The following is a 19466-nucleotide window of genomic DNA, read 5'->3' as shown; positions in this document are numbered from 1 at the left end:
CAGCACCTTCCCAAGCCCTCCTGGGCCACAATGACGGAGGCTGGGAGCGCAGTTGCTCCCATGGCCCCGCTGGCCCTTTTCAGGGAGAAAAGCAGATCCTGTCCCCAAGAGCAGTGTTTTGGCAGCGGGATGAGCCTCGGTGCTTAGCCTCTTCCCACACCTTTCTCCTTTGGCTTTTCTTGGCTCTCCTCTCAAAGCAGCCAGCTTAACCTGTCACTTTGGGAGATGTCACAGACTGACTGATGGAGCAGTAGGCTCTGGCCAGCTTGGCCGGAGCACCCTGGGGAAGTCCCGCACTGAACTCCCCTTTGCTTTCCCTGCAGGACATGGAGCAGAGTGGCTGGGTCCTGCTGCTTGTGGGCTTGCACGTGGCATGCGTTGCCCGTGCCCAATGCCCAGAGCAGTGCAAGTGCATCCGCACAGCCCAGGTGGAGTGCTCCGGAGCCAGCATCACGGCCGTGCCTAGCCCCATCCCTGCAAACACCATGACCCTGCAGATCATCAACACGCGCATCACGGAGCTGGGTGCTGCGTCCTTCGGCAATGCCTCCATGCTGATTGGGTTGCGCATCGAGAAGAACGACCTGTCACGCATCAGCCCCAGAGCCTTCCAGTACCTGCCCTCCCTGCGCTACCTCAGCCTGGCCAGCAACAAGCTGCAGGAGCTGCCCGTGGAAGTGTTTGAGCCCTTGGGCCAGCTGGAGTCGCTGCTCCTGTCCAGCAACCAGATCCTCCACGTTGAGCCCTCCCACTTCGCCCAGCTGAGCAACCTCAAAGAGCTGCAGCTGCACGGCAACAACCTGCACGAGCTGACGGAGGGGATGTTCGACCCGCTCACCAGCCTCACCAAGCTGAACCTGGCCAGGAACAACATCGAACGCCTGCCGCCCCAGGCCTTTGAGCAGCTGACACGGCTCCAGGTGCTGCGGCTCTATGAGAACCGGCTCCGGCAGATCCCTGCGGGCATGTTTGATGGGCTGCCCGAGCTGGAGGAGCTGGGGCTGCACCAAAACCAGTTGGAGACGCTGTCGCCAGAGCTCTTTACGCACAATGAGCGCCTCCAGAAGCTCTATCTCTCCAACAACCTCATCACCGCCCTGCCCAGTGGTGTCTTCCTGCCCTTGCGTGCCCTCTCCAAGATCACCCTGCACGTCAACCGGCTGCGGGAGATCGCCCCTGGTGCCTTCGGACCCATGCCCAACCTCAAGGAGCTGTGGCTCTACGACAACGAGCTCACTGGCCTCCCTGAGGGCATCTTCAGCAACCTCACCGAGCTGCAGCTCTTGGTGCTGAGCAAGAACCAGCTGCGCTCAGTGTCAGTAGGAGCTTTCCGGGGCCTGGGTGAGCTGCTGGAGCTGTCGTTGCACACCAACGCGCTGCAGCGCCTGGACGCCGAGGCCCTTCAGGGGCTGCCCAAGCTGCAGAACATCTCCTTGCACAGCAACCAGCTGCGGGTGCTGCCGCAGGGCCTCTTTGAGGCCACGCCGGCACTGAGGAAGGTGCAGCTGCAGGGCAATGTCCTTGAGAATCTGCCAGCAGGTGTCTTTGCCCCGCTGGCTGCCCTGCGGGAGGTGAGGCTGCACAACAACTCTTGGCGCTGCGACGAGAAGATCCTCTCCCTCAAGACATGGCTGGAGGCCAACCAGCGCAAGGTGGGCGAGATCCCCCCGGTGTGTGCCCTGCCGCTGCTCCTGCGGGGCGCTCCCATCGTGGGTCTGCGGCGCGACCAGCTGCTCTCCGATGGGCTGCCCCTGACAGCCGAGCCGGAGGGCTTCACGGCCACCTCACACCCCAGCACCACGCGCTCTGCACATCCACCTGGGCCAGCCTTCACGGCCACAGAGATGGGGCGCCCCACGGGGCTACCGGCAGCCCCTGACCTTGCAGAAGAGGAGCAGGAGGAGAGGGGGCAGTGGGGGCTGACGCGGGTGCAGAGCGGGGTGGTGGTGGCAGTCATCGTGCTGGTGTGCACTGCCCTGCTCTGCGCTCTCGTGGCACTCGTGGCCTACAGCTGTAGGAAGAAGAGCAACATCGTGCTCATGAGGATGAAGGCACCCAACGAAGCCTGAGTGCAGCGGCTGGCAAACCCTTGGAGGAGCAGCGTTGGTGAGACAGCCCCTTGGTGCTGCTTGCTGGGGCCGGGACACCTGGTAGTGACCTTGCGTCAGGTGCCGTAGACAAGCTGGACGGGCCAGCATTGCTCTGCATCCCTCACGCTGCTCTGCTTTGCCTCGTGCAGGCCTTCTCCTGCAGGGAGGTGAAACCCCACAGCCGCCCTGGCTCCTCTCCAGCCCCTCACCTCCAGCACATCCTCTGTGCTCACTCCCTGCACCTCGGGATGTCCCTGGGGCCCATCAGGCACAGGGCAGAGCCTCAGCCCAGCAGGGCAGGGGCTGCCCAGGGCTCAGCAGGTTGCTGCAGCGTGGCCATGCTGGTGCTTTCTGGAGCAAGGCAAGCCTCGTCTCACCCATCCGTCATTTGGTGTTGCCCTTTGAGCAATTCCCACTGCTTGCCCTGGCGCTGCTTCTTGCCCTACCCCAGCTCACGGTGCCTCGTGCCTTTGCCCTTTTCCCATCCCGTGCCTGGGTATGCAGGGTACTAAACCATCATGCAGCGCTGGGGAGAGCAGCACAGACCTTTGCCCAGAGCAGAGCTGTGTGTCCTTGTGCTCGTTTGCAGCCTGGGGGTGTCCAGGGGGCGAACCCCTGGGGGCAGGACTGTCTGTGCCTTGTTCCTGTGCCTGGACAGGGCTCCTTGGTGCTACTGCAGCCTGCACAGAGTAACCCGACTGTGCCCAACCTGCCCACAGGCAGTGCACGGTTGAGAAAAGCAGCATCTTCCCCCAGCCCCATCTCAAGAATGTCCTGACCACAGCTGTGCTCCTGCTGGCTGGAGGGTCCTGTCCCTGGGGGCTGAATGGGGCTGCGTGCCTGGTCTGGACACAGCAGCAAATGCCTGCAGCCAAGCTGCAAACTGAGGCCTGAGCCTCGTGGTAGGCTGACCTCCCCGAGGCCATGCTACAGTCTCTGGTCTTAGAGCATGCTGGAGAGGGGCTAGGTGCAATAGGCTGCTGCTGTAGGGAAAGAACTAGTGACTGGGAGATCGGCACGAAGCATGCATGGAGCTGGCCCAAGCGCCCGGCTGTGCCAGCTGGCTGTCACCCAAGGAAGTACTTTTCAAAGCCCCTTTCCCTGTGTGGGCCCCTCTCCCTGGGGCCAAGAGAGGCTCCCTGCGCTTACACCCCAGCCAAGAGCGGCTGTTGGAACATCCCGTGGCTGCTGGAGCATCCCATGGATGCAGCCCAGCAGGACCCCATCTTGCTCACCTCTGTGCAGCCTTGCAGTGCTGCAGTGGTGCTGGGGAACGTTGCCATGGGCGTCCAAGAGCCGGGCGAGGGGCCGAGCTCCCCAGTACCCGCCAATCTCCCTGCCCTGCGCCCCCGCTTTGGTGGTAGCAGGCCCCGCGCTCACCCGCTGGTGCGCTCCTCCTGCAGAAAAGCCTGGAAACATGTGAACATGCATCTGTGCTGTTCAGTACCTGCTCTGTGACCTCTTTGATTAAAGTGCAATTGTCCATCTCCAGTTCCAAGAATTGTTTGTTTGCTCCTACATGTTATGCTGCCCTGTGCCCTTGGAACAACCCAGCTGAGTTGGGAGTTTTACATTATTTCCTCTCCTAAACCACATGTGTGTGTGTGTGTGTGTGTAGATATGTGATTTTTAGATTTATTTATAACTATTTTATTTTGAGGACAAGGCCACATATGCTGTGTGAAAGAGAGAGAGAGAGAGGGAGAGAGAAAGGGAGAGGGGGAGAGAGAGAGCTGAGACCTCCATCAGCTGCTCCACAGAGATGCTTCCTGCAGAGTCCTCTCTCAAGACACAGGTTCAGTGGCTTTATCAAGTTTGGCCCTGGGGTGGAGGAGCTCACTGGGCTCCTTTTCAAGACAGTTGCTGATGGCTGCGGCAGCCTGAGCCTCTGCCACAGCTGAATTTCTTCACACCTGAGCAACCTGTCGCCAGTGGTCCATCCAAAGCCATTTAAGTACCTGGAGAGAAGCATTCAGCTCTATCAGGTAGGAGGCGAGCTTTTGGGATCCTGGCTGATCTGTAGGCTTTGTCTGGTCTCACATTGGTATCCCAGGCTAGAGAACACTTAATGCAATCAATATAGCAGGCTCTGCCTTCCTAGCTGCACAATGATGGTCCCAGAGCCTTACTGGGCATGCCGCTCCTCCCTCACCATGGTTTGGGTTTCCCTTGGTAAGCCTTGCCTGAGTTGCCTCTCAGCAAGGGCACCTGCTGGTCTCATTCTTCAGTGACATTTATAAAAACCCAGGAAGGCGTTTGGAGGGCTGCAGTGAGCAAGTGTGCTGACCTTGGGTGTGGGATGGGTGTCACTGGTGCCAGCAATGCCCTGTCACTGCCTGGGGGCTGGTGCACCTTCTGGGATGTGACGCTGCTTCTCTGCCAGGATGCGAGCTCACTGCTGGCTTTGTTCGGCTCTCTGAGTGCGTTCACCTCAATCCAGGCTGGGCTGGCTGTTCTGAAGCGCTCCAAGGACACGGGTTGCTGTCGCCGATAAGCAGAAATGGGCAGCTCCGCCCCAGCAGGGATGTTTCGTCAGCTGGCTTCAACATCCGCCCCAGAATACATCTTCCTTTCTGGAGGAGTTTTGCTTCTACAAATTCGCAGTGGACTCAGTCACGGTACCCGTGATGCTGTTCTTGGTGAGTGGCAGCTGCTTGACTCAGGCAGTTGGAGACAAGGGTTTGCTAAGGGATCTGGGTGTGCTAGGAACGGGTTTTGGCTTTGTGTGAAAACATGTCAGAAGGCAGAAAGGAAAACAGGCCCAATTCAGCTCTGAGACACTGGCACGAATCTAGAGCACCCCTCGTTTGAATGGGATTTCTCTAGGTTGCTGTCACTGCGAAGCAATATTCACCTTTGGGTGGTGCTCATGTCCAGCTTTCTGGTAGCACCTATGTGTGTCCTGAGCACCAAGATGCTAGCTGTGGCCTGAAGGCCACTGCTCTGCTCAGGCTGTCCCACGTGGGCTGGCAACAGGCACATGGTCAATCAAATATTCTGCAAGCCTGAGTGCTCCTGCTCCGCTCGCCGAGGGCTGCCTGAGCTGCTTAGAGCTCTGCCAAACTACCCTGCCTGGTGCTGCTGGGTGGAAAATGTTGCCTCGGTCTGTGTAGGACACTTGTCCTGTTCCGAAGCTGCTTCTGAAGGCTGCTTTGAGCAGTCTTGTGCTTGCTGGACACTGCCTGGGGAACCCTGCCACATGCAACCCTCAGCCCTCTCTCCCTGCCCCAGCATTTCGACCCTTAGCCCCTGCACATCTGTCCCAGGTGCACACACACACCCCCTCATTATAAACCCTGAGTCCAAAATTTTAATAAGAAATAGAAATATGTAACAGGCATCTAGAAATACAGACAGTGGAGCCTGCTCACTTTGTGACTGGATGCTGATTTGCCCAGGTCTGCTCTGCAGCACTCCCCTCGCCACACGGTGTGAGCACACCTCGGGTTCCTCCAGGGCCTCAGTGAGACAATGCAGGCACGGCTTTGGCCATGGCCCTGCAGGACATGGGGGCCTGCTGGTGAGCGTGGCACAGTCTTGGTTGTCGCGGGTGAAGAGCAGGGCTGGGACATGGGTGGAAAAATGTGGATGTGCTGCAAGGGAGGGCTTGGGGAGTGAAGTGCCCTGCTCCTGTGAAAGCCAAGCAAGGGCAATGCTGGGGTGATCTGCAGGATGCGGGATGAACTTGTGGATCGCGCTCGCTGTGTTTCCCAGCACAAAAGTCACTTCTCCTGGGGTGTAGACTTTTGTCCCACTGAAGCAGTGCGTGGGGCAGGACTGGCCCCAGCCACAGCACAGGGATGAGCCTTGGTACCTTCTCCAGTGCAGGGTGACGGTCTACGTGGGGCTGGGATCCCTGCTGGTGGGAGGGTTCCCCCAGCCCTGCCCTCCGTCCTGCCAGTGCTACGATGTCTCCAAAGTCTTCTGTTCGGAGGAGAGGATGCAGGAGATCCCCGCGGGACTGCCAGGGAATGCGACCCAGCTCTTTTTCATGGAGACGGCACTCAGCAGCCTCCGCAGAGGGGCCCTGGGTTCCAGCACCACCCTCTCCAAGCTGGTTTTCCTCAACAACAACATCCAGGTGCTGGAGGCTGCATGTTTCAGGGGCTGCCCAACCTCACAGAGCTGGAGGTCTCAGGCAACCTTGCCCTGTCGTTTGTCAGCCCCGGTTTCTTGGCTGGCCTTCCCAGACTCAGCAAGCTCTCCCTGGGATCCAATGCCATCCGCTCCCTGAAGCCAGGGATCTTTGGTGCCGTGGGCTCCTTGCAGGACTTACATTTGCGGAGAAACAAGATCGAGGTGCTGCCTCCCGAAATCTTTCGTCCACTTCGACACCTCCAGACCCTGGACCTCTCCCAGAACATCATGACTGAGCTGCCCCGGGTCTCTTCGCTCCCCTCACCTCCCTCCGTGTCCTGAAGCTGAGCGACAACCTGCTGGCCTGGCTGCCGTCCTGGGCCTTCAGCAGCCTGGGCCACCTCGTCGAGCTCCACCTGGGCGGCAATCGGCTGAGGGCGCTGCCACATGGGGTCTTCACAAGCCTTAGAGGCCTGCGGCGGCTACAGCTGCAGCACAACGCCTTGGGCAGCCTGCACTCCGACGTCTTCTCCTGCCTCTCGAACCTCACCTCCCTCAACCTGGAGGGCAACCAGCTCGCCACCCTGCCGGACGCCCTCTTCTGGGGCACCCCGCGGCTCCTCGACCTCTCGCTGGCCCACAACTGCCTGAAGACAGTGCCTGAGGGCGTCTTTGCCAACCTCTCGGAGGTGCAGACCCTGGCGCTCTCACACAACAGCCTGGCACACCTCCCCACTGGGGCTTTCCAGGGCCTCTCGAGTCTCACGGCACTGCGGCTCAGCCACAACAACCTCTCTAGCCTGGCACCCAGGCTCTTGGCGGGGCTGCCCAACCTGGTGGTGCTGGCACTGGAGCACAACCGCCTGCCACGACTGCCCCCGGGGCTCTTCAACAGCAATGAGGAGCTGGCACGTGTTGGGCTGGCGGGCAACCCCTGGGTGTGCGACTGCCGCCTCGCCTACCTCCTGGGCTGGCTGCGGGAGTTCGCCGACCCTCTGGCTCACGCGCTGGCCTCCTGCACCAAGCCTGCACCCCTGAAGGGACGGTCCCTCCTGGAGGCAGCAGGGCAGCGGCTGCCGTGCCAGAGGGAGCTGGTGCCGGAGGAGGAGGAAGAAGAGGAGGATGATGATGATGATGATGATGAGGAAGTGCCTGGGCCATGCACCTACAGTGACACCGAGGGCAGCGTGCAGGCGGCTTGTGACACCACGGGCTGCCGGCAGCTCCGCCTGCGCCTGCCCAAGGCCGCGGCAGCGGGGGCTGCCCTACCAGGGTGCCTGGTGCTGCGCTCCAGCTGCGGCGCGCTGCACGTCAGCGTCAGCATCGCAGTGCCGCGCAGGGAAGAGCCCATGGGCACCGCCGGCCCCTCTGCTCCATGAGGGCTCTGCCCTGCCTGGGCTGGATACTGCGGCTTGAAAGACGTGGAGAAACGCTGCTCCATCCCTACCAATCTTCCCTGCCACTGTTGCCGTCTGTCGCCAAATGCAAGAGTTGGACTGTGGATGTTCATTCACATTGCCAGGTGTTTCCTGTTGATTTCAAGTATCATTAAATTGTATATATCTACTTCTGTGTGGCCAGTTCCCAGAGCGAAGAATTGGGTGTAGGGTGACGGGTGGAAATTCCCAGCAATGCTGTCCATCCAGGGAGGCAGGTAGGTCATGCCCTTCTATAGAGAAGGGATCCCGCATGCAGGTGTGTGCACATGACCCAGCAGGCTCTGGACCATCAGCCCTGAACGCCCAGCACAACTTTCTTCCTGTTCCCACTGGGACGAGGGGTTGCTGTGCAGTGTTCCTGCACCATCTTGTGGCCAATGAGACACAGGCCTTTCCTGTGCCAGAGAGAACTGGGTTGGCCTAGAAGAAGCGCAGCCACCCATTGGGGCTGTCCCAGGCCTCCTGGTTCTGCCTGAACTTAGAGGAACTTGAGGCCTTCTCTTGAGGATTTGCTGGGTTTGCTCTCTCTGGTGGCTGGTGTTCTGGGCCTCGGGTGCTCTGGGACCATGCAAACCAGATTGTGCTTGTTCTCAGCTGGTTGCATCAAAGAATTTAGCTGGCTTGACTGAAAAACCAGCCCTGTTATCGCTGGGGAGGGGCTGCTGCCTGACAGCCCCGGCCTCCTTCCAGCATGTCAAGTTGTAGCACTGGCAGCACAGAGCCCTCCCAGCTGGGAGTCTTCTCCTCCCACACGTGCTCGTGCTCACACGCACATTTCCTGCTGTACAGAAGGTTTAATTAGCACCATGCGTGGAATGGAGGTGACTGCCCTTGCCTGCCACCTCCCCGGCCCCAGCTCACTGTAGCTACCGCTCAGCCGTTACTGCAGGAGCTGTGTTCACCCTTGCGTCCCTTTCCTCTTGCCTGTCCTGTGTCAGTGCCCGGTGCAAAACTGCTGCTCTCTTGTAACACAGAGGAGCTGGTATTTTGGGCATTAGAGAAGGACTTCCTGCAAGGAGACTCATCATGTTCTGTTTAAAGGCAACCTGCATGTGGGGTTTATGCTGGAGAGGGGTAAGGCTGCCGAATATTGCAATAATTTGTAATGCTTTAAAATTTGCCAGGAAAGGCATAGTTAAGCCCAGTAAGCATGAGCTGAACCTTTGCAAGAGGTGGAAAACAAAGGTGAAATGTTCAACTGCAATTACTCCATGGGATTGATAAGCACCCTGTCATTGTAAGTATTTGAATCAGATGGGATTTTCGTCCCTTAAAGCACTGTGCCTGCCCAGAGCCCCGGCTGTCCCCAGGAGGCCTTTGGCTTGTACGATGATGCAGGCGAGCACAGGACACAACCGCAGGTCCATTGCTGGCAGCTTGAGCCATGAGTGGGGCAGCGGCTGTGGGCGCCGAGCCATGGCCAGACATCATGGGATCTGTCCAGCAGGGTCACAGGTGTTGTCACCATGGCAGACTTCACAAAACACCTTCAGAGCGGTGCCTTTTAGTCGACTTGGGAGGAAGGGGACACTTGGATATTTTTACTAGTCAAAGCTTCAGTAAAAAAAAAAAATCTCCTTTTTGTCGTGTTAATGGGAGTGGTGGCTGTGAGGTCGATGGGTTACACTGAGATACAAGACTGTGGAGACCATTGGCTTCTGAACAGATTGGACTGGAGATCTTCAGCTTTCTGGATGTGGCTGCTCGTGTGGCTCCAGCAGATAACACCTATGGGCTACGTGCCTCTCCTCATCTCGAGGGAGTTTCAGGAACTGCTCCCCATGCCGGCAGCCTGGCTGTGCTGCCCCTTATCTCTCTATGCAGCGACACCATGTGAAACCAAACCCTGCGCCTGCTGCGGGGATAAAGAACTCCCTGCTCGGCCTTGCCAGGTGGAGGGACCGCTCGTTTGGAGGCCTCGCTCCGCGTTTGGCTCGGCTTGCCTCTGAAGTGGCTGGAGGGGGTGCCCACACTGGATCAGAAGTGCTTGGCCAAGTAAGTGATGCAAAATGCTTTTTTTGCTCTTTAAAACCAGGAACATGCAGTTATGGGAAGGGCAGTTATGGGCGGGGGGAGACGGACATCATCCCTCCCTCCACAGCAAGGCTGCAAGGCTCTAATCGTGTGCCTTTTCCTGCAGCCTGTCCCTTATCCCTGCTCTGCACGAGAGAGAGGGGCAAGCCATTCTGAAGCTCCATGCAGCCAGCTGGAGTCTTAAAAGCGCTTTGCAGTCCAGAACTGTTTATTTCCATCGCCATGCACCTAGACCAGCTTGTTCTCTCTGTGCATGAAATCCAGGCCATCTGCCCTGCCCCTGCAGCTGCACTTTTATTCTCTTGGCCCCCAACTCGTTCACCTGAAATAGTCTTGTAGAGAGGATGGTCAGGGAAAAAATAGCTTTTGGGCCCGGAAAACCCTAGGGAAGTAAGCCACATACCTCTCAGGTGTGTCTGTTCTTACCCAAAGGTTTTTATTCTTTGGAAAGCTGGATTTGCTGATCTCTAAACATTTTTTTCAGAAAGTTCCTTGGTCTTTTCATAGGAAATCTCACCTCCCAATGTGAACTTTCTCCATAGTAAGCATTGGATGCCAAAAAGCAGTCCACATTCCTTTCTCCTACCCTCACCCATGGCTCTGAATCACAAACTGAAAACTACTGCTAGATTGTGATACGCGTTGTCATTAAACCAGAGCAAATGTGTTAGCTGGATGTTTTAGAATGATGAGGTGGAAGTGAGGGACATTCACACAGCTCCCTTTGGCTTCCACATCATGGCCCTAAATGTTGGGCATCAAATGGTTAATTTGTGGATATTAATGGGCCTCATCCTAAGTGAAAACCTCAGTGTGCTCTGCAGAGATGTCTGAGTTGTATGTTCAGAGCAAACCCAAGGACAGGCACAGAAACCTACAACAGGACAGATAGAAGAGAAAGGGGCAATTGGTGCTGTTGGACTGGTGCTGGGTGTCTCATTGTCCTAGCTGTTGTTACAAAAATTACAGTAATGCTTGTTTTTTTCCACTGATGCATTGCATAAAGTGTCTGCTGTTCTAAGTGGTAATTTTATTGGCAAATTCTGAGTAAGCAAGATCATTTGGTCTTGGCTCTCCCACACAACAGTTGTGAGTTGGCTTTCTCTCAATTTTTCTCCATCTCTTAGTATCAACAAAAGTGAATTATTGTAAATACAGTGTACTTCAGCTTGTACAGTCTCTCTCTTTCATAAAATGAGTTATGATATGTGAGTAGAAAAGTGCTGAGAGCTGAATGACAGTGTCATAATTCATGAGCTGTGGACACAGATTTTATTTTTCTTCATAGTTGATATCTGAAAACTTTCTTCTTTTTAGGATGATGTACCAGCATTTCCTTTTCCTTTTCTTCCTCTCCTTCCATCCCTATAAATGCCAGGAACAAATCTTGAGTCAGGATCAGTATGAAACCCCCAAGGATTACCAAGAGGTCTACAGAGGGAACAAAAATGATGTCAAAGAGATCCCAAAGATTGCAAAGCCCTTCATTTCTGAGATGATCTTTGTACAGACTAGCATCACTGATATAAGAAAAGGTGCCTTCAGATACATGCCCAACCTGAATAAAATTCTGTTTATTGGCAACCAAATCAAGACAGTTGAACCAGGAGCCTTTGACGGTTTGGAGAAGCTGAGGGATTTGGAGATCTCTGGTGCCTCATTAGAAGAACTAGCTGTGGGAACTTTCCAAAACCTTCCGGGCTTGCAGAGACTGGAGCTGAGAGACAGCCACATCAGGCAGATCCCCAAAGGACTGTTTGATGGTCTGGAAAATTTAGGAGAGCTCTCCCTGCACATCAATGCAATCCCTTCTCTCCCAGAAGGCATCTTTGATTCTCTTACCAATCTCACTTTTTTGGACTTGGCTAGAAATAGGATCAGGACTCTTCCTGAGGACGTCTTTAGCAAGCTTGCCCAACTACAAGTCCTACGGCTGTATGAGAATGAGCTGCAGGACCTCCCAGAGGGGTTACTGGATGGTCAGTTGGGGCTGCTGGAGCTCAGTCTCCAGAGGAACAGACTCAGTGTGCTGCCAACCACCCTCCTGAACAACCTGCCCCAGCTGGAGAAACTCCTCTTGGACAACAACCTCCTCAGGATTCTCCCACTTAAAGGCTTTTTTGGTTTAAAAAAATTGAAGCTACTGACACTGGGTTCAAACCACATTGTGGAGCTTCCCAGCTGCCTTTTCGATGTCATGCCACAGCTCCGGGAGCTGGACCTGGGCAGGAACAGTTTGATCACACTTCCAGATGGCATCTTTAGAAACCTCACATCTCTCAGCAAACTTATCTTGTCCCAGAACAAGCTAACAGCCCTACCAAGAGGAGCCTTCACTGGGCTCAGCAAGCTCTCAGACCTCCAGCTGGACACAAACCAGCTCTCTGCTCTGGACAGCAAGGTCTTTGTTTCTCTTATAAATCTGAAAACTCTCAACCTTAGAAAGAACCAGCTGGAGAATATCCCTCATGGGCTCTTGGACCCGCTGGAAAGACTCAGCTCACTGTATCTCAGCGGGAACCCATGGAGATGTGACTGCAACCTTTTCTACCTGCATAACTGGATCCAGGGCAACACTGAGAAAGTTAAATTGCCCACCCAGGTTGCATGCAAGAGTCCACCCCACCTGGCAGGGCAAGCAGTAATGTCACTGAGGAGTGACCAGTTACTTTGTCCAAATACTATGCCTGCTTCAGCTTCTTTTACTCCACCTCTGCCATTCACTTCCTTGTCATCACAAGGGATGTCAACTATGCTATCAACCAGGGCTTTCCCAACTGCAGTACTAACCACACCGTCACCAAGGGCCTTCCCAGTCTTGGCAGGGCCAAACACACCATTGCCTGTAGCCATTCCCACCATGATGTCAACCGTGCCACCAAAAGCATACATCAATGCTCCATCACCAAACATATCCCTGGGGGCCCTCATCACCAAAGCATCACCAGCTGTGCTGCCAGAGGCCTCCATCGTAACCCCATCTCCAGCTGTGCCACTGAAGGCCTCCACTACCACCTCAGCTCCAACCACGCCTCGGAAGACCTCCATTACCACCCCAGGTCCAACCATGCTGACAGAGGCCTCCATCACCACCCCATCTCCAACTGCGCTGAGAGAGGTCCTCATCATCACTCCATCTCCAGCCATGCCACCAGAGGTCTTCAGCTTCAGTCCAACACCAGCCATCCTAAGTCTGCAGCCTCCTGGAGTCACCACCATGGGGACCACACCATCCACACCAGTTTCTGCTGGCAACACAGTGTCAGCCACCACCCTGGCAGCCACTGCTGAACAAATGCCACCTGTTTCTTCAGCTCCCACAGAGAGACCAGCAGCCAACGTTTTGGGGACTCCCAGCTCCTCCCTTGCCTCAGGCTCTGTGTCAGTGCTCCAGCCACCCCACAGGGCTGCTGTGCCAGGCATAACTACACTGGCATCATACCCATCATCTGACCAAACCTCTAAGCCAAGCAGGGACTTGGACCAGGTCACAGTGTGGGGACTATCCACTAGCAGCACCCAGCCCTCAGGCACAGCCTCCCAGAAGAGTTCTGCCTGCCAGCCCCAGCTCCCATCCCTCGCAACATCTCCTGCATCCGCTCTGTTCACCATTTCTGCCAAGTGGGACCATGCACATGCCCAGCCGGCCTCCCTGCCCTTGTCCCCTTGCTGGCTTCATGCTTGGGGCTGCACCTTATGGTCTAGCCATTGGTACTGCCTGGTCTCCCTCACCTTGTGCTTGTCTATGCTCATGCTAGAAATTGGTTGCACATTTCTGGGGCTGAATCTGGCCCTTCTCCTTTACAAAGCCACTCGCCGTAGAGGTGGACCGAGGGTGTTGGTGAGGCTGGTGAGTGTCCAGCCCCTGGCAGCCACATGCCAATACTAGAGAGTCCACTGGGGTGTGGGACCTTCTCCAGGACCCTCTGAAAAGGTGCCAGCATCACTTTGAGCTTTGCTGCTTCTGTGCAACCAGCCTGCTTAGTGCCACTGGTGTGTTTCTGCATTGTGGTCTAGTGTTCCTACATCTACGGGAGTAAGGGGGGACAATTTCCCCATAAATCTTGGATGGAGTTTGTGGCTTGTGCTTGTGGCACAGCGGTGCTGCTTCTTCCCATGGTCCCCGACACGCACCATGGGGCCCTCAGTGTGGGCAGGAGCAGGGGGCCTGGGCGCCTCGGCATGGCTCTCCCAGCAGTGTTGTTCTGCTTTGCCTCACTCCCTTGGTCCTCACTTACTACAAGAAGGGAGATGTGAGAGCTGCGCATGCCAGGACCTCTCTGTGCTGGAAATGGCTTTGGGGTGTCACTAGCTGCACACGGAGGAGACTCTGAGCCTGGGGGAGCAGGGCTGCCCCTGTGACCCTGCCTCATGGAGCCTTCAGCCAGGCAACACTAGATGGCATCGCTGCACCGGCAGTGACTGCAGTGACTGCCATCGCCTGTCCTCCTGCTACTCACGGCCACGCAGGGTGACTGGTGGCCCTGGAAAACCTGCTCTGACATGTGGAGACCCTGCTGCCAACCCTCCCCAGCCATGCCACGGGCAGGTCGATGCTGGTAGGTCCAAACGGCAACACTGCGCTCTTCCTCTCTCTTTCTTGGTTTCCACCTGACCAATATTAAAGTCTGCTGTGAGCATCCCTGCCATGCACTAAAGGGCTGGTGAGAGGACTGGTTCTGGGCCAGGCTCGTTCTTGGCGTGGTCTTCTGGGGTGGTTGCCCACTGTTGGCTGGGGCGTAGGATTCCCAAACTGGTGAAAGTTGTCGGAGAGCTACCTTGGACCAGAGCTGCACCTCTCCTCTATGGACACAGGCAGTGACAGTGTGAGAAAACCAATGCTTTTTATGTGTTATTTTTTTTTCTCCTTCTCTTAAATCTACTCCCAAAAGCTCTTTGAGATGCTTCTTGTCCTGGTTTCTCTGACAGAGTAATACGTGTCCAATCACTTTGCATACAATGATTTAACTTGGACCTGTACCCAAAATCCAGGCTAAGTGCCAGTTTCTTTGAAGTTCAGGCAGAGGTGGGTAACCTTCCTCCTAAATGAAGTTTTGATGTGTGTACGTTCACCTCTGCACTTCTGGGTTACAGCCAGGGCCAGAAAAGGAAAGTGCCAAACTTAAACAAAAGCACCTGTTTCTGTGGCTTTTCTGGCATGGCAGGAAGTGGTGAAACTAGAAAGCTTTATCCCAGCAGATTTGGAGCCTGATTTCGGTAGCTGTGGCACTGCGAAGCCTTTAGTTTGGCAGCTCCTGATCCCTGCAGGCTGGGAGGTTGCAGAGAGGGCCCTGCACTTACTTAGCTGTAAGGCAGGAGATGAGGCTGAGCCCTGGCCGCGAGCTCCCTTGGTGCTCCTCACTCACAGCTTCTCCCTGCAGTTAGAGTTTTGCAGCCTGTGCACCTCCCATTGGGCACAGAAACAATTTTCCTGCCAGTGTAGATCAGCAAGAGCCTGAGGACATCAACCCTGATGGCTTGTAAGGCAGTCGGCAGCCAGGAGAGGCAGCTAAGGATTGCACTGGAGAGGAAGGCTCCATGGTCAAATACCTGCTCCCCGTGTTACTGAGGTGTGTTCTCTCCTGCTCCTGCGTTTTCAGCACAAAGGGCACTGGTTTTGCTCAAGGCTGTCAGCAGTGGTGACTTAGCCTTGTGTCCCTCGTGCTGGCCCCAAGCTGAGCCACCCCACTTATTACAAGGTTGAATTTGTCTGTAGGCGCTTGCCCTGGCCTCTCGAGCCTGCTCCCTCCTGCCGTGTCCTGAGCGTGCCTCCGCAGGCACCGTGTGCAGGCGCTGCCGGTTTGGGGCCCCGGGGAGGACAGCACGTGGAAATCAATAGTCAGGCCACGTGTTGGGCGAGGAGAGTCCACCAGGAGCGTCCGCTTGTGTCTGCAAATCGCACTGCATTTCGTGCCAGAACTCAGCTCGAGCCCAGGCGCTGCCCGGTGTAGCGCTGTATGGTGGTTATATTTATCCTCTGCGCCACCACCTGCCACAGCTGCGTGGTTTGCACATAGGATGAATCAAAACTCCAGCTCTAGAACCACAAGAGCATGAGTTGGTACCCATGAGCTCAAGCCACATCAGGAAAAAGTTCTGCATCTCCCTGATCTGCACCTGGACCTGCACGCTCAAGCACTGCAGTGTCAAAGAGCAGAGGAGGCAGCTGCAGGACGGGTCTGCCTGGGACACCTTCCCATCTCCCTTTACAGCTCCAGCCTGGGCTCCCTGGGCAGCGGGGGCCGGAGCGGTGCCAGCCCAGGGCTCCTCCCTGGAGAGAGCATGTGTGGAGCTCACCTCGTGCCGGACCCAGGGGACCAGAAGGGCATCCTGTGCCAGCTCTGTGTCTGTGACCGTGTTAGAGACTTGGCTCTATGTCTTTGCTAAGAGCCCGTGCAGTGTTGCAGGATGTTCGGCAGCTCCTCAAAGGCCTGGTGACATCTGTGAAATACCGTAGGTGAGAGCAGGGCAGCACATCTGCCGGGACAGAGCCAACGGCTCCGAAGTCGGGGGAATGTTTTTCCTGGCAGGCCACATGGGCTCAACTTAATACATGATTTAGAGGGTTTGAAAGTGGGGCCTGACTGCCGGGGAACAGAGCTTGAACACTTTCATATATCGCTTTTCAGATATTTAATGGCCCAGTGCAGTCTAAATAGGGAAGTACTTTGAGGGCGAGATTAGCACAACATAATCACATCTTAAAAGGTCTTGGGAGACACAAAGCATGTCTGCTTTCCTATTAATTACTTTCTGTTAATAAAGCTGGGGTCAGGGCCAGAGGTGTTTGCTCTGGAGTGCGGATGGATGCCGTCTTTGCTGCGAGCCACGCGCTTTCCCATCGGACACGAGTCTGAAATCAGTGCAGAGCCCTGTCCGTGCTGCTGCAACCATCGCCTCCCTGCACACTGCTCTGGCTCCAGAAACTAATGGTCTACATTCCTTCAGCTCCTTTAAAACTGATTTGCCTTATACTACCCCAAAAGGGCTGTGCCTTTCCAAGGGCCCAGAACACCTCTGAGTGCTATAAAATAATAATAGCCAGGGCGTTCTCAGCACAGGAATTTCCTGCTATGATTGATTTCCAATTTGCAATGAAAATACAACCTTCTGTGTGTCTGGGGAAAGGGCTAGAGCAGCTGGCTGCAGTCAGGATTTAGCTTCCTCCACCGCCCAGTGGCAGAGCCTGGAGGGCCAAGACTGTGTTGATGTGGTAGGAATTAGCAGCGGTTCCCGTATGGGCAGCCCTTGCTCCGGAGCTGCCAGGGAGGGAGTGGGCATGTGGGCTACCCTGGGCTGCCCCATTGGTGACCACAGGATCCTTGGGGAACTGGTGGGCCCTTGCCCGTGGCGTGTGAACGTGAGGTGCCTGCTAGAGGAGACCAGACGGAGGAATGTGAGATCACCATGTGCGGATCTGAGGACCACACACACCTCTACAGTAGCTGGCTCCTGGTGGCCAGGTTGGAGGCCTGGTGTCACCCCACGGGATTCAGCTCCAGGGAGGCCAAGAGGCATCTGTGAACAGGCCACAATGATGCCCCGGCGGAGCGGAGCCCCACAGAGCTATGGGTGGCCCTTTCCTTTCTAAAACAGGGGCCATGCAGATGGCTGGAAGACTGTGTGGGAGCACGGGGGCAGCTCTCCCCTTGTGTAAGATGGTTTGAACTCAGATCTGCTTTCCCAGGCGGGCACGCAAGGTACCCAGAGCTGCTGCTTTGCTCGCCTCCGGCTGCACCAGGAGCCCTGTGCAGGAACAGGAGGTTAGGGTGGCCACAGAAAAGCACAAGGGGAGCTCAGCCGCTAGCCCAGGAGCTGTTTGTGGAGGCCGGGAGCGTGCGGGTCAGGGCGGCTGTAACCCAACACCCCAACGGGAGGGCGCCGCCAGCCCTGGCGCTGTCAGCCGCTGCTCGGCTGTTTAATGCATGAAGATAGCGGGCACGCTTCCAGCGCCGGCGAGCCGCCGGGCTGCCGCAAAACCGGCGGCCGACTGCTGGAGCTGGATCGGGGCTGTCCCCTGCGCGAACCGTGCCAGGGGGACGTGCCCAGCAGTGCGGGTGTCCAGTAGCACCGAGCGATGCAGCACAATCCTGCCCTGCGTGCCCTCCCGCCCCGCTGGGTGCCCTGGGCTCCCCGAGCCGTGGCTGATGAGAGAGCAGTTGAACAGCTCTTCAAGCACTTTTCATTCTTTTTTTTTTTTTTTTTTTTTTTTTCACAGCGCTGGTTTGCTTTCTGAACGCAGGTAAGGTTTGGGCATTAGCAGCACCCTGCAGACAGGAGGCCCCAAAACTCCCCTGCTCTGTAAGGCAGCACCTCCCCATGCTCCCATCCTGCTGGATGCTCCTTGCACATGATGCCTCTAGTCCCTGCGCTGGAAAAGAGGTGAGTGCTCAATCTCTGCAATGTCTACAAGCTGCTTGTGGATCTGCAGCCTCTTCTATGTGCTCCCCCAGTTGCAGTGAATGTCCTTGCTGCCAGCCTCCAATGGGGACCAGAGCAGAGGCTGGAGGCCTCAGAGCAACACCAGGCCATGCATCCTGGTGCAGTCAGAGAGGTCCCACGGCCCTGAAGTCACAACATCTGGTTCCTGCCACCTCCTTGCACACGCACAGCAGGGAAGTGTGACAGCCTGGCCAGGAGCCACCTGCCTCCGCTCGCCGTCTGCCCGTCAGGTGCTGTGGCACTGCTGCCGGCACAGCGCCCGCAGCGGGGCCCTTGTGGGCGGCAAGGGGGAGGCTCTCCAGCCTTTCTTGTGGCTAGCAAAGGAGGGCGGCCACGAACACCTGCAGGGGATGGGGGATTTGCAAAATAACCGCGGGTCCCTGTGCGGTGAGCAAACCACCAGCTCGCAGCAGAGCGGCCTCGGCTTCCTCTGTGGGCACCCGCACCGCAGATGCGCCGGTGTCTCCGCGGGCTGCGGTCTGAGCCCCTCGTGTCTGCGAGCGCCTGCGGCTGCTCACAGTGGCTGGGCTGCTTGCAGCAGGGAGCATCTGTGCTGGCACGTGGGGCCTCCATGCTCCCGCTTCGCCCCGCGTGCTGCTGCTGGCTGCAGCGCCTGGCTGCTTCGCTCCGGGATTTCCTGAGAGCAAGAGAAACCCACTGGCACATCCTCCCGTTGGGAAACGGGAAAGCCCGGCAGGGCGGAAGTTGCCTATTTGTTTAAGGTGCAAGCAAGTTATGTTAATCTGCTGCCTGTTTGTATTTCTTTAGAGGATCCGTGCGCGTGGGAGCGGAGATGGAGTCTCCCCTTTGTGCGGGGGCAGTGTCAGGCTATTGGGAGTGGAGGTGAGAAAACACAGTGGGGCAGATGGAACCTGCTTTTGGAGTGAAAGATTTTTTTCGGCTATTTATGATAATTAGTGGGAAACGCTCCTCAAGCGTTTCAGATGATTCTGTAATGAAGTTGGGCAGAATGTTCCCGCTTTGTTCCCCGGGAACCATTAAAAATCCCCCTTCTTTGGCTGCCTTAATGCAATGCTGAAAAGGCACAATGGAAGAAAAGTCGCTCTGGGCAGGTTGGAACGCCTCCTTCCCCCCTCTGCACAGAGCCCTTTAGAGCCGAGATTTTCTGGGTTATAAACCCTGGTGCTCCTGCAAACGCTGCTCCTGAGGCTCCTTTGGCAACGTCAACACCGTTCTGCGCACGTGAGCACCAGCGGACCCAGCCGGCCAACTCGCCACACGGCTCAGTGTGGCACAAAGAACTGCGCACGCAGACCCAAATCAGCAAGGGCAGATGCAGCAGGAGACGCCGTCACTCAGCCCTTTCAGAAAAGTCACTTTCTGCAACGTGTGCCTGTGCTCAAGCAGATGTTGCTGCAACTTT

General features: G+C 56.4%; 3 protein-coding genes across 3 annotated transcripts; all 3 read left to right on the top strand.

Annotated features, from left to right (window-relative positions):
- Positions 1–323: 323 nt before the first annotated feature.
- On the top strand, positions 324–2123 carry LRRC15 (leucine rich repeat containing 15). Its single transcript, XM_088525544.1, has one exon. The coding sequence runs from the start codon at positions 327–329 to the stop codon at positions 2067–2069; it is 1743 nt and encodes a 580-aa protein (XP_088381670.1). The 5' UTR covers positions 324–326; the 3' UTR covers positions 2070–2123.
- A 2527-nt stretch (positions 2124–4650) lies between these two features.
- LOC148594574 (uncharacterized) lies at positions 4651–7546 on the top strand. The gene is given in 4 exon segments (XM_088525587.1): positions 4651–4729; positions 5914–6184; positions 6187–6468; positions 6471–7546. Coding segments are annotated over 4 exon segments (1641 nt in total). The 5' UTR covers positions 4651–4717.
- A 1931-nt stretch (positions 7547–9477) lies between these two features.
- Positions 9478–13626, top strand: LOC104579176 (uncharacterized). Its single transcript, XM_088525543.1, has 2 exons — positions 9478–9601; positions 10958–13626. The coding sequence occupies exon 2, from the start codon at positions 10959–10961 to the stop codon at positions 13527–13529; it is 2571 nt and encodes an 856-aa protein (XP_088381669.1). The 5' UTR covers positions 9478–9601; position 10958; the 3' UTR covers positions 13530–13626.
- The last annotated feature ends 5840 nt before the right edge of the window (positions 13627–19466 follow it).

The sequence above is a fragment of the Tinamus guttatus genome, unplaced genomic scaffold (assembly GCF_059628265.1).
Source record: "Tinamus guttatus ecotype Peru unplaced genomic scaffold, ASM5962826v1 Tinamus_guttatus_pri_ptg000227l, whole genome shotgun sequence".
NCBI lineage: Eukaryota > Metazoa > Chordata > Aves > Tinamiformes > Tinamidae > Tinamus > Tinamus guttatus.
This window is presented reverse-complemented; position numbering and strand designations above follow the sequence as displayed.

Coding starts and splice junctions, on each gene's coding strand:
- LRRC15 (XM_088525544.1), top strand. CDS start 327: ATGGAGCAGAGTGGCTGGGTCCTGCTGCTTGTGGGCTTGCACGTGGCA.
- LOC104579176 (XM_088525543.1), top strand. CDS start 10,959: ATGATGTACCAGCATTTCCTTTTCCTTTTCTTCCTCTCCTTCCATCCC.